At 39.8% G+C, this 13,536-nt stretch overlaps 1 protein-coding gene across 1 annotated transcript; it reads right to left on the minus strand.

Moving 5' to 3' along the window:
* Nucleotides 1–330: 330 nt before the first annotated feature.
* Nucleotides 331–10,587, minus strand: LOC139718214 (dimethyladenosine transferase 2, mitochondrial-like). Its single transcript, XM_071629692.1, has 7 exons — nt 10,350–10,587; nt 8,479–8,721; nt 6,276–6,424; nt 5,280–5,369; nt 3,788–3,838; nt 1,432–1,604; nt 331–595 (listed from the first exon to the last, which is right to left on the minus strand). The coding sequence occupies exons 1-7, from the start codon at nt 10,585–10,587 to the stop codon at nt 331–333; spliced, it is 1,209 nt and encodes a 402-aa protein (XP_071485793.1).
* Nucleotides 10,588–13,536: the final 2,949 nt, after the last annotated feature.

Genomic DNA, 13,536 nt, shown 5'->3' on the forward strand with positions numbered 1-13,536 from the left:
CTTGTTAAGTTGAGATATTTGTGATTAAAGAAAAAATAATAATAAGAAAATAAGGGATATCTTTAATAACGTCTACAATATTCCCTGTTATGTTACAAGCGAGATATCACCGAAAAAGTTTTATTTTGCTCTATCTGACGATGAATATACTTTAAAATGTTTAAGAATGGTTCTTAGCCCATTTTGCAATGAACTCTTCATATCTTAATGGGGAAAATAACAGCTTTTACTGTATGTGTTGGGATAAAATGGGGCCTTGGCAAGGTTCTGGGCAAATGCCGTCGAATGTTTCGACCAGAGGAGATCCTCCGTCGTCATTGTCATCTGGAGCTACGATGATCCAGACGTGTGATGGGGCGTGGTGATGTCCACAGCTTCCAAGGCCTGGCTCAGCTCTGACGTGCTCACATCCTGGGCACGACCCACAGCACTCCACCCCATCACCTCCTCCCCCATCCACGCCCCATTGAAGTTCTCCATCTGGCTGATGCGGCAGAAGATGGCCAGCAGGTCGTCGCCGGTCACGTCCCCTGTCACCGTCTTCCTGTCGTATCCATACTCGGAGACGATGTCCCCACTTCCAGGTGCAAAGGCTCTGCGCACATGTCAGAAAAAGACAAAAACGGAGACATACACGATATGTGCTTCCGATGATTGCAAAGCATGAAAATCAGTTACTGTAGTTTTCATTGCCAACTTAAACAGAGAGCGCCAATTATAAATATTTCAATCAATCAGCGCTGCCATTAAGGGACGTGACTATTTGTTCTTTCTTTCCTTTTCCTTCTCATTGTAAAAATGAGACAAGTGTGTGTGAAATACCAACAAGGGCACTGGACCTCTTAGGGCCACAAAATTATATCCTTATATGGGTATTTCCATTTCATATTTGGTGCACAGACTCATGTACACCACAAGGATGTGAAAATCATATGAAGTCACGGTTATGGCTATCATACAGTGTATAAGTTGATGCTGAACCTCCCAATAAAAAAAAGCAAATTTCTTCTTTCTCATCGTGAATGATAATGATGATGATGATGACTATGATGACGACGACGACAACAACAACAACAACAACAACACCACCACCACCACCAACAACAACAACAACAACAACAACAACAACAACAACAACAACAACAACATCTTCTTTATCCAGGGTAGCCTCTTCAGTGTTGTCACTCTTCTACCAGAGGGACCTGCCATTATTATTACCCTAGCATTGACAGGTATCCATTTATACACCTGGGTCGAGAGGGACATTGTGGGTAAAAACATGGGGAGTCTTATCCACTATGCCACGGCACCCCCATATCAACTAAAATAAAAATCACCAAAAAAAAAAAAAATAAATAAATAAAAGAAATAAAAAATAAAAGAAACTTTAGGTACTTGAGGTTTGTCAAAAACCATGAAAACGTGACTCACTCGATGACTTTGCTAAGCCTCTCCTTCCTCTTCGCCAATGCTTGCCGGACGAAGAAGACAAAGGTGAAGGCCACTTGATGGTCCAGCTGGTAGCGGGAAAAGAGCTCCCTCTTGGGTGTGATCTGAACCAGAAGGAGGTCATCGGAATCACTCTCCTTGGGCTCTTTGGAGCTCTGACAATAGTAGACCAAGAGGAAAAGAAGTCATCTTACAAACAAACAAACAAACAGAAACAAAACAAAACAAAACTAGAACTGTCAATGAGGCAACTGGTATGCCTCATTAATTCTCCCAGTAGCTATGTCTACAGAACATCTTGCCAGTGTGAGGCAATGGTTTCACATGATTGGCAAATAATGACTATCTGACAATACATAAATTATCATGACATGACTCTGAGCCATTTTCAAAATATTTTTATTTTTTTATTCTCACCATATGGTGAAAAATAGTGAAATTTCCTCTTCACCTTTTACCCCATGGCTCAACTGTCTCTACAGAATCAGTGTGTCATCATTCATGTATATGCCATGTTTAATTAAGTGTATTTATATATGTTGAGTTGTTTTTAAGGTAAATTTCTGTAAGGAGAAATTAGAGTCATTTCAACATTAAGTAATGTAATCTTAGCGATTTTACGTGACCTTTGACCCTTGATCTTTGACCTCATGATCAATAACTTCCCATGAGAATCATCACCAGGCAATACATGTACATGTACTAAGTTTTATGAAGCTACCTTGAGCCATTTCTGATATAAGGAGAAGACAGTGAAATTTTTGCATTTTCAGGTCAAGTTTTAAAAAACTTTGTCCTTTGACCTTTAACCCCATGGCCTTAAAACTTTCTCTCTAGAATCTTGCATGGTAACACATATATACACTAAGTTTCAGGAAAATACCTTCATGCATTTTAGAGATAGAGGGAAATGGTGAAATTTATGAACGTGCCTTGACCTATGACCTTTGCGCTTGAGTATGTGCACCTAAACTTTGTACGCAGAGCTTCGTCCATTCTTACATACATATGCCAAGTTTCATTTGGATACCTCAAATGGTGCTTCGGATACGCTGTCAATAAAATGGATTCTAGACAGACGGACAACCCGAAGATAATATTGTGCCTCTGGTGACACTTCATGGCAGAGGCATAATAGAGGATGTGTATACATTTGAAGAAGATTCATTTTGTTGCACACAGAAGCATCCATGCAGGTGTAGCTTTGAAGTGCACATTATGGGTAGTATTCTGCAATTCTTCCTAGGAAGAAATTTCTTCCTAAGTCAGGATTTTTTCCTAAGTGGTATTCTGAAAATCTTCCCAAGTTTCCTCCTAACATTTTTCCTTAACTTGGGAAGAAACTAAGGAAGATATGCAAATTTCTGACTTAGGAAGAAGTTGGTGTTCTAGAATGGACTTAGGAAAGAATTTTAGGAAGATATTTAGGAAAGCCCCACCCCTATCCAAAGTACGTTGTTAAAGGTGTGTACAGTTCTGGTCGAGGTGAAGATTTAGCTTTTAACATTTTGTGAGATATTCAGAAACCACTCTATGAGATGTCAAAGAGCATGCAGTTCTAAGGGGTATCAAAAGTTTATTCGATGAAAATCGGTTTTGAAATGGCTGAGATATCCAAAAACCAAGGTGAAAGAAAGAGATACTAATAAAGTTGGGGCATGTTGCCTTTTATTATTAGCACTTTTTTGGATATCTCAGCCATCTGAAAACCAATTTTCATCAAATAAACGTTGAATCCTTCTTAAAATTACATGCTCTTTCATATTTCATAAGAGGCTTTACATTATCTCACTTAGGAATGTTCAAAACATGAATCCCTACCTCAACCAGTACTGTAAAGTCCCTTTAAGATATAGCAAGCTGCAAAACATTGTGATAGGCGCTTGCCATTCACTGCGCGCAACATGTACTTTGATGCGCGAAATGGGCATGAGAAAGGGGACATGCTGCGCACACATGTATTTAACCCTACGTCATAAGAAATATGCCATTGTCATTGGTTGGTTCCTTATGATATGGTATTTGGTATTGGCTTAAGAAAGGACATGGGAGAGATAAGTATGGCCTAATTTGCATTAAGAAGTTCCGAGGAAGAAATTTCAGAATACCAATTCTGTCTTTCCTAGGCACTTTCTAACTTTTTGACTTACGAAGAAACTTAGGAAGAAACTTAGGAAGATTTTCAGAGTACCACCCTTTGTATATATACAGTATATACATATCAATATGATATGTGCCCTCTCTCTATCTACCTATCTGTATCTGTATCAATCAGTCAATCTATCTATCTATGAACTTCATCAATATGAAAGACACGAGAACCAAACAAAGCACATACCATCATCTTTGTTTGCCGTTTCGGGGGCAACTTGAAGGAGCTCTTTGGTTCCTACACAAATATAAAAAAGAAAGCAACACCATGAAGAAAATAGAGGGAGAAGACACAAAATAATATTTCAGTACTTCTACCTAAACATTATGTACATTACAGTGGACTTCTTACAGTCAATGGTTATCCTTGCCTTCTTTTCTAAGGGCTGTCTCTAAGTCTACATGAGGCTGCATCGAAGCTCATGTCATTCTGCTTTTCCTCAATGGAATGAGGACGGATGATTTTGAAGTTTGGAAATTTGGGTCGTAATCCTGATCACAACCCGAAATAATGCATTACATGTATTTTGATGTCACAAGAACAGTATTCTTGATTCAAGATACCAATCCTTCTCTTTTAAATCCTCCTGGGTGTGAGTGGGTGTGGTCGGGTGTGGGCATCAGAGCACGTGGTTGGGGGAATAAAAGCTAGAGTGCGACAAAGCTTGGCATCTATGGGTCTGCCCATATGATTAAAGACAATATCAGCTACACTTACTTGTGAATCATTATCTTTAAAAAAAATTATCAAATATCAAACATTCAAATATTTCTCAGAATTTAGAGTGCCAATCTGTAAACTATTATTTAACAGAACAAAATCAAACATGCAGAAAGGCAGTGGTTCCTTTGCCATCAGACAGAGCATAGGAAAACTGTGGGATTTCAACAGTCTCACATCTTGTTGTTTTTTTTAATACATTTTTGCTCTGATAAAGTTAATTTTTTGAAGATGTAAATGCTCAGGGAAAGGTTTTCCCTGCCTCTAATCAGTTGTTCCAAAAATGAAAACCCAATGGTAGTCTGGAACTGGTTTTCACCTTCGACACTTAATCACTGAGCAATGTTTTTATTGCTGACAATTAGTGGTTTGAATACTAGTCCAATGAAATAATTATTTGCAAACCATGCAATATGTGTGGGCAGCAGTAAGTTAAATCCCAAGGCTTTTAGAGAATCATCGCCCACTGGTGCCATGACTAATCAAAAGCAGGAGGTTTCTTTTCTAAAACAGTGTCATCACAGAAAGGTTCACTCTATCACAGAGAAAAAAAAAATCAAAAGTTCACAAAACTGCCACAAACAAAAGTTTAGATACTGACAGCCTTTTTAGGGAGCCCATAAAATCTCTCAATGACAATTGACTTGCAGTTGTTGGAATTGGCACCAGGATATTGGTACTGAACTAACAGGCACTTGAATTAACATTGCAAAGAAAGTGCAGGCATTGAAAACATGACAGAAATTAAGAGGACTAGCATTGTATTTGACATTATAATCATACCCACAACCATTGGGGAAACAAACCCCTCAGAAACAATAATGATATCATCTTCAGTAAACTAAAAAGCATGTCAAAAAGAGCAGTATAAATTAAATATAATGAATATGAAATTGTTGTTTTTACTTACAATCAAAGGTATTAATATGATGAATATGAAACTGTTGTTTTCACTTACCTTGTGCAAAAGCTTGATGTCGCAGGAGACTTGATACAAGGCAGAAATGGCGCGGTAATTTTTCATATTACCAGGGGGCTGTATTATTGTCTGTTTTTGAAACACCAGAAACATGTATATTCATTGTAGAAGTACGGTGTGACTTCAAATCAACAACTCATCTATGTTCTACAGTCCTTTGTCCACTGCTCTAAGCCTTTCTAACATCATGTGGTTGACATCTCTTGATAAACCTCTTATCTTCCTTCCCCTTCAAAGGTACCAAGAGCATTACTGTCGTATGCTAATTTGACCTTGATATTCATGATGAACTGTCATGTCACTTTTTCTTTTGATAATTGTCTTTTTGATACTTTCAAATGATTCAGATTCATAAGCTCATATTCTGCTAAGAGCAAACTTTTATTTCCTTACCTCTCAATTGCACAACCACTTCACCTACATTATAAAATCAACTCATTGATCTTACTTTGCAAAATCATTCATATTGTGCAATAATTTCTTTCACTGAAATAACAGTTTTGTATTTGTGCTGTGTGTGTGTGTGGGGGGGGGGGGGGAGGATAAATATGACACCTGGTCATCTGTTCCAAAGTAGACTGTATCACTTATCTAGAAGCTTAAAAACAGCATAATTGGCAATTCACCATATTCATATATTTATCTCATATATACATATACAAAATATCTGTGTGTGGATCATTGTCTAGATCCTTTAATACAGGACAGTAAAAATTCACTGGCTTAGTCAAAGCCTTGACAGAGTCATCATTTCCTGATGCTGCTAAAAATGCAGAATAACCAATATTTCGACCGTCATTCAAATCAATTCACCACATTAGAAGCAAGATAAGATTGAGATGGCAAGGTGCAATACACAGGATCATTCCTACTGTACAGTTGCATGTCTGGTATGAATGACAAAAAAAAAAGTTGACAAAGTGAACAAAATGAAACAAACAAACAAACAAAGAAAAAATATGTTGTACCACGTACATTGTAGCAGTTCCTGCTCATGAAGAGGTTGAGCTGCACTCTGCCGTAGCTGTAGAGGGAAAGCCGCTCAAGGATGAGACTAGACAGGACGTAGGCTTGCGTCCTCTCTCCGTCCTGCGGGAGGGCGCCGATCACCTTGACAGGAATATCTGAAATTGAGCATAACATTGTTACACACCACTGTACAGCAAACTCGACCAAAAACCAACTTTGGTAAGCAAGGCCCTAGAGCAAAACAATTGCTCTTTCCATCTACATCTAACCTCTCTAATCAATTGCAAGCTTGATCCTCTGAAAGTGAATTGTTTTCTGCGGCTTGGAAAACGATGGCAAAAGACTGACAACTCAACTTTCTCACTCTCTGAGTTGATAGAGTACCCTCAAGTCTTTTTCTTTTTCTTCAGTCATTTCTATGCAATTCTGGCATATATACAGGAAATACCATTTTTATACATTGGTACATGGTATGCACATCGGGGCACATAATGATACTAATATGATATCTACAGGCCAACTTCAGAGTGGAATTTTCACATGGATTATTGCACGGGTTTCAATTCTGGGAAAGTCTTGGTAATGTGGGTTCTTCTTCCTTCCACGACCACAACTCAAATGTCAAGGGCATCACAAAGTCAATATGAATAATGACAAGGGTTACAGACATGAAGACGATGAGATATTTCTGTCACATGCTGAGATAATGAGGCAGGCAAGCTCATGAAGGATGTTAGTCAACTGTAGGCAAAGTTGATTATAAAATTGAAAGCCCACATAAACAAGTTGGGCCAATTCATTTATAATTAGTTCAAAAGAGAATCTCTTGCATTCTCATGTGATTGCTGTACTTTACTGGGGGAGTAGCTGATATATAAATACTGATTGCTTCAAAGGGGGATGGTTAAAACTATTTGTCCCAAGTGTTTTTCAACAGTGCTACAAATGTATGCCTCGAGACGAAGTCTTTGGGCATAGCACTGTAGCCTTGAGGCATAGCACTGTTGAGAAATCACCAAGGGCAAATGGTTTTAACCATGACCCCAAAGAGAGTTGTCTATATTTGTTTGATATCCCTCACTGATGTCACAATTGCATACTTCAGCAGCATGCACTCAATCAGTTACAAGCACGTGCTGAATCACTTCTTCACGGTGAACAATTACTATGTTTGTGTTCAGCATGTTTGGAACATTTCTTTGGACACGCCACATGTAGCTAACTGGTATTTACCCTTGAGGTAAATGAAAAATTGTTCATAAAACCATTTTATAAAACAAATAAGGCATAGGTTTAAGTTTTTGACCTAAGTGAAGATGCAGCGCACTCTCATCTGTGCATTATTTGTATATTATTACTCCGAGGCCCCCCCCCTCGACGTTCCGCGCGATGTATCGCAATCGCAAAAAGCTATCGCCGCGACGTTTCATGACTTTTTTCTTTCGAATGTCCCGCATCTTTTGACACTAAATTTGCGACGCCCGGGCGCGCGGTTCCAAAGTTACGCATAAATATGTACATGCATATCAGACCAAAAATTGCTCAAAAACGTGAATTCGTGTACAATTTCAATGCAAACTGTGCTTACAGGCAAATTTCATAAAAGCATGATTATTTTGGTGTTTTATTGACTAAAATCAATGAATAACATATTTTCTTGTTCGGAGCGATGTCGCGGACAAATTTCATCGAAAAAACAATGAAAAACATAAAGTCGAAAAAACAGAGAAATACAAAAGAAATTCAAAAAACAATAAAATACTTAAGAATTTTTTCTGATATCACAATTTTTTTCTCTTACATTTGCTAAGGACACTAAAAAGAATATTAACACAAAAAATGTGCCTGTTTTGAGCTTTATTTTGTGATTTATATCAAATAGTCTGTGTTCATGCATCGTTATGCATAAATTAGCATAATTTCACATAAATTATGCATCTATTTTTTGAAAAATTAACTTCATGGTATTTTAGATTACATCATAGGCAATGTGTGTGCCAATTTTCGTCGCGATTGCGCGGTCGACGACCAAGATTTGGAGGGGGGCCTGGGAGGCCCCCCCCCCCCCCCCCCCCCAGCTCTATCAACTACCTAAATAGCCTGGCCTAGTTAGGGTTAAGGGTCAATGTATTTGTTTGATGAATAACCTAGTGCATCTATAGCACTAATTGACATCCTCCCCCCCCCCCCCCCCCCCCCCCTTTCCTACCATCTTCCCAGGCCACTGGATCCACATCCTGGAACACCTCCTCTGTTCTGACAATCGGCGGTTGGATCTCCCGGTCCCCAGTGAACTGCATTTGGTGAATGTCGGCATGCCTCCACTGAAAGCCGTCTTCTGGTGCACTCATCCGGACCCTCTCCAGTGCGGGACCAAATTGCTCCTGCCTGCACAGGGCCAAGACCTTGGATGCACCATTGTCAAGGAGCTCCTGGGGCAGGAATCCTGGCCCTTCATGGAACAAACAATTGGAAGTGGCAGCATTAAGGATCAAGCACATATGACAGAGCAAAAGGAATCTTCAATGGATAAAATGTTGTCATTTGCTTTTCAAACTCGCTGTCAAATTCAAAGGAGGAGGTTGCCAGTATATTTGATAAGGCCACCATTGCACATGGCTTGTATTGGTGGGACCTGATTTCCCCACTCCAAGCTGCAATAAGGCAAAGATATCACATCAAGCAAAATTTCAGCATAGAAAGCATTGTTCTGTATTCTTCACTTCATAATATATTGTAGGATCATACATAACATATGATGCAATCGAGGCATTTTGGATGCAGACCCTGTAACTCGCGTTTGATTCTACACATTTACTCTGGGCTACTTTTTTTTTTTTTCCTGAATGTCTCATTTGTACTGTTAACCCTTTGAGGACAGTTTAATTTTGCTACAACACGCATTTCCCATAGACACTTGCCCGAGTATACTTGGGACTCATCCTCAACAGAAGCGGATCTAGAGGGGGGGGGGGGGGGGGTTGCAACCCCCCCCCAAAAAAAAAAAAAAAAAAAAAAAAAAAAATCCGGGGACCATTTATTTTTAAATCTTATCTTCTTTTTTAAACTTGTAATTTTATTTTTTTCTATTTGAGATTTGCCAGTGAGTATCAGTGACAAGCTGTTCATAATAAAAGTATTAGGCTGACAGTGCTTATTCCAAGGTCCCCAATTCTTTGTATCTGTGTTGTCAACTGGCCTTACATTGCAGGAAAATGCAACTAAATTTTACAAATTTTCATGGGGGGTTAATTTGGCAATGACCTCTATACCAAAAAAAATGGTGTTTTAGATGCAAGAAAACGCCATTTTCACACACTGATTTTCAAAAATTCTCCCTACTGTGGGAGGGGGACACCCCCCTCCCACACCCTCCCCCCCCCCCTTCGCTCGCTCCGCTCGCTCGGGCTCGGTCGCTACGCTCCCTCGCATACTGACCCCAAACCCCCCCCTTTATAAAAAGCTAGATCCGCCCCTGCCTCAATGGGTTAATGAATAATCTAACTCTAGTAAGAGGTGATATAGATGATGATTTTGCATCATGTCAAGCATCTGTGTTTTCTAAAACAATGAAGCATCAGGCTTTCTTGGATGCCAAATGTTTTCCATATTGCTTCTGTAATGACAAATGCCTAGATGATTAGAAGAGAAAGGTAATACTTTGAACATATCATCCTTGCTTTCCTTGGATCTTTAAAGTGTATGCCAATTGCAGGGGCGGATCCAGGAATTCTGTAAAGGCGAGGCGCCTTTACAAAATTAAAGGAGGGTGCACTCACCCCCCCCCCCCTTTTTTTTTCTTTTTATTTGTTTTGTTTTAACAAGGTGCCTGGCCTGGTGAATTGAAAATATAAGGGGTCCTCTCTAGAAAATACTAAAAGAGCAAAATGTACACCTTGACTCTTACATGCCTATTTGTATCATCCAAACACCTCACTGGTCTTCTAAAATTATAGCAACCTTGTTTTTATGACAGCATACACACATAATCAGGTCTAACCCAGCATCTTTCAATATACAATACTAGATTTCATTACGGTCAGAGAACTTGATAGAGAAGATATTTGCTTGAGTTCGCACCTTCATTTGCAGTGATGATGGTCGCCATTTCCTCCCGCAAGCTCTCGTCCGGCCAAATCACTTCTCGAATCACTCTGGCGAGGCCTGGCGTCAGAACAAACCGCTGCTTGGGACTCCGGAGGAGTTTGGTGTGCTTCAGTAGCTCCCCTTCCCGCTTGGGAGTGTGGGATTCTGAGTCCAGGGATGATTCGCACAGCATACCCCTCCCTGCTGAGAAGTGCCTTGCACTGGCTGACATCAGTGGGGCAAAATATGTTAAGATTTCACGCTGAATGTATGAGGGAGATGGTAAGGAAACCGATTGCTGGAGTCTTGGTTTCATGCTGGCTGTCCCTAGACCCACGTCCACACGACAAACATTAGACAAATGAGATGCGGGCTGTACAGCCTTCCATCTCTGACGTAAAAAGAAGTAAGTTCTGTTGATGAAACTGTAGGTACAGGCTCTCGTGGGATTATTACACGATGCAACCACACGCTTGATGTCACATAAAAACCTCATCTTGGACAAAAAATTGGGTGCACGCTGTCACTGTAGTGATGATAGGTGTGCCAGCTACAAATATACTGTATATTAGTTCACCTGAGAGGAGAAAGGGATAGGAGGAATGTGATTGCTATTGCCTTTTCATTAAATTTTACATGTTTAATTATGCCTAAAGCAAACCACCCATGATTCAGCCATATTGAACACCGTTCAAAATTTGACCGTAGACTACATTTAATATAAAGAGCTAGTCATCATGTCCATGTAAAACCTATGCTACTGCGCACGGTGGAACTTTGGCACAGGATGTTGAACCTTGGTGCCGGTTTTTTAGATCTAAGAATAAAGCAACGGGTCCAAGGTTTTGGTCAAATTATGGGCAGCTTGCTTTAAAGTGAAAACAAAGTTCTGGTAAGGGCTTGAGAATCCGTCTGGCACCATTTCATATTTGCTTGCAATATATCAAAAGAGTCTACAAAGAAACTTACCTGGCTGACGCGGTTTGCCGGAATAATGAGTCATTTTGGAGTATTTTGAGAAAAATAATAGAAGTCGGTAGACCGACTTTCATTCCAGAAGGCTCCAGACTAACTCGGTCTCAGGGAAAACTCGACCCTATTTCAGACAATTTAAACACAGTTCGTGATCGCCATGTTTATCAGTACTCTATAATACTACGAGTACCAAACGAGGCCTTACTGAGCAGACAGGAAAGTGCGTGCTAATCCTGTACAAAACAAATGGACAGCGCGCGGTCCTCAAGCCTGCTAGTATACGCACATCACCTCAGTTGCTGAGACATGCGGTCTTTGAAGTTTTTGTTGTTGTTCATCAAGCGTCTTTGATTGTTTTTAGAGGTGCACATTAATTTTGCATGCGCGCCAAAGAGGTTTTTGATGCGCGCGTTGAAACATTCGGACCGTTACTGCGAGTAGCCAGAATGCTACAATGTAGTTTATACAGGCTGCTCACATATGCATAGTACAACACTGTACAATCCAGAGGGACAACCAATACAACTCATCCCGCCGTCAAGCAAAGCGAGGCCGAGTTATCCCCGAGTCCGAGTCTAGCCTGACCCCATTCGGGTAAGTTCTGAGACTGAACGTTTTTGGTTAATATTTCCCATTTTCGTCGTTACCCATCGAATACCTTGTTATTACAGCGTTATTCCGCACATTTCCTAGGCATACGTTCACATTTTAGAGCAAAATTTGACAACTTTTGCAGGCGTACCAGAACTTTGTTTGGGGTTTAATACGTTCCTTGTATGACTGACATGAGTTCAAATCCTAGAGTTAGATCTAATCTACTAAGTACTAGTGTAGTAGGGCCTAAATTAGATCTATAAATTAAATTACATGAAATGACTTATAGATCCAAGAACTAGGAAGGTTGGAACTAGTTGGAACAACTGCCAATGGCAATAAAACGTAAAGTTTAATTAGTGTCTAACCACGTTAAACGCACTCAAAAGCTCTGATTGAGTCTGAATTAGGGTCTAGGGCCTATGTGTTTTTCTTTCTTTTGGTAAGATTCCGTCGCTCACATAAACTTTCCGGTAGTTGTAACGTTAGAATGTCAGTAAACTTACAGTCAATTTATTGAAATTGTGGTGTCAAGAAAGCACATTTAAATTTTATAACACACAGTTTTATTTAGTATGTGGGACTATTATAAACCACTGCACTACCCTGTATGTTGGCATTTTTTATTCTGACGAGTACAATCAATCTAGGTTTGTTTATTATTTCTCGACTGAATTTCGGTAAGTTTTCACCTCGATATTTGAGGAGAATTGACAATTGCCTTCACTTACGCTCCTTCTTGGCAGCTTGTTGTTGTTATGGATAAACAATGGCGGGCGTGACAGCAGACCATGCCTCGTGCGTACCTATGTGTGTGCTTGGTCGAGCTTCGCGGGTGGGTGGCCGAGTCATGCGATCCCAGACAGGCCGCGATCGGCGGATAGCCCCCGCGCGGCTTCTTGTGGATAATCACCGCAAGCTAGCCAGATTTAACTCTCTCCGCCTATAATGCACCAGCGCAACTGACTAAGAGAGTTCCATTCATTAAGATAGGCCTAACAACCTTGATAACAAAAATGATTCTTAAAAAAAAAAAAAAAATAGAAATGTGAGTTCTGAGAATTATACTTCGTGTCCTGTCCATATTAAAAATTTTCAGCGTGTCAGCTTTCGGAATGATCCTTTATTGTGATGCCATCCCAGCCCGATGTTCGCGATTTCTCCTTCCTTCGCATCTTGGATTTGTTCTGGTTTGCCAGTGATAAAATTATAAAAGTGACTGGAAGAGGGAACATTATATTTGTTAAAAAAAGAAACGAAAGAAAAGAAAATGGTACACCACAGTATTTAGAAATCGTCTAGCTAATATAGGTGAGTTTGCGAGACAGTTGCGTCATGAAAATCTAATCGTTTCCAGGATGATAATAATGCGGAATTCAGCGTACCCAAACTTCCTTATTAAATGTTTTTTATTGGAATTTTCACTTCGCCCATAGTAGGCCCTATATAGGGCCTACTGGTTGGTTTTTTTTTTTTTGCTTTTGTTCTTATTGAATAGTTTATGAAGTTAACTTCAAATTCGACAATGGTATATACTGATTATGTCAGTCGGCCTGCTTTATAGTACACATCAGTGAAACTGTCAGGAAAATTTATTGGGCAATCTGTTCAA

Source organism: Diadema antillarum, unplaced genomic scaffold (assembly GCF_040938485.1).
Source record: "Diadema antillarum isolate AM-2024a unplaced genomic scaffold, OU_Dant_1.0 scf00000091, whole genome shotgun sequence".
NCBI lineage: Eukaryota > Metazoa > Echinodermata > Echinoidea > Diadematoida > Diadematidae > Diadema > Diadema antillarum.

Bases quoted from the DNA above. Each gene is read 5' to 3' on its own strand.
- LOC139718214 (XM_071629692.1), bottom strand. From the start codon at position 10,587: ATGTCAGCCAGTGCAAGGCACTTCTCAGCAGGGAGGGGTATGCTGTGC. The intron at 8,722-10,349 runs GTGCGAACTCAA...TGTTCCATGAAG, and splicing joins CATCATCACTGCAAATGAAG to GGCCAGGATTCCTGCCCCAG. The intron at 1,605-3,787 runs GTATGTGCTTTG...TACTATTGTCAG, and splicing joins AACGGCAAACAAAGATGATG to AGCTCCAAAGAGCCCAAGGA.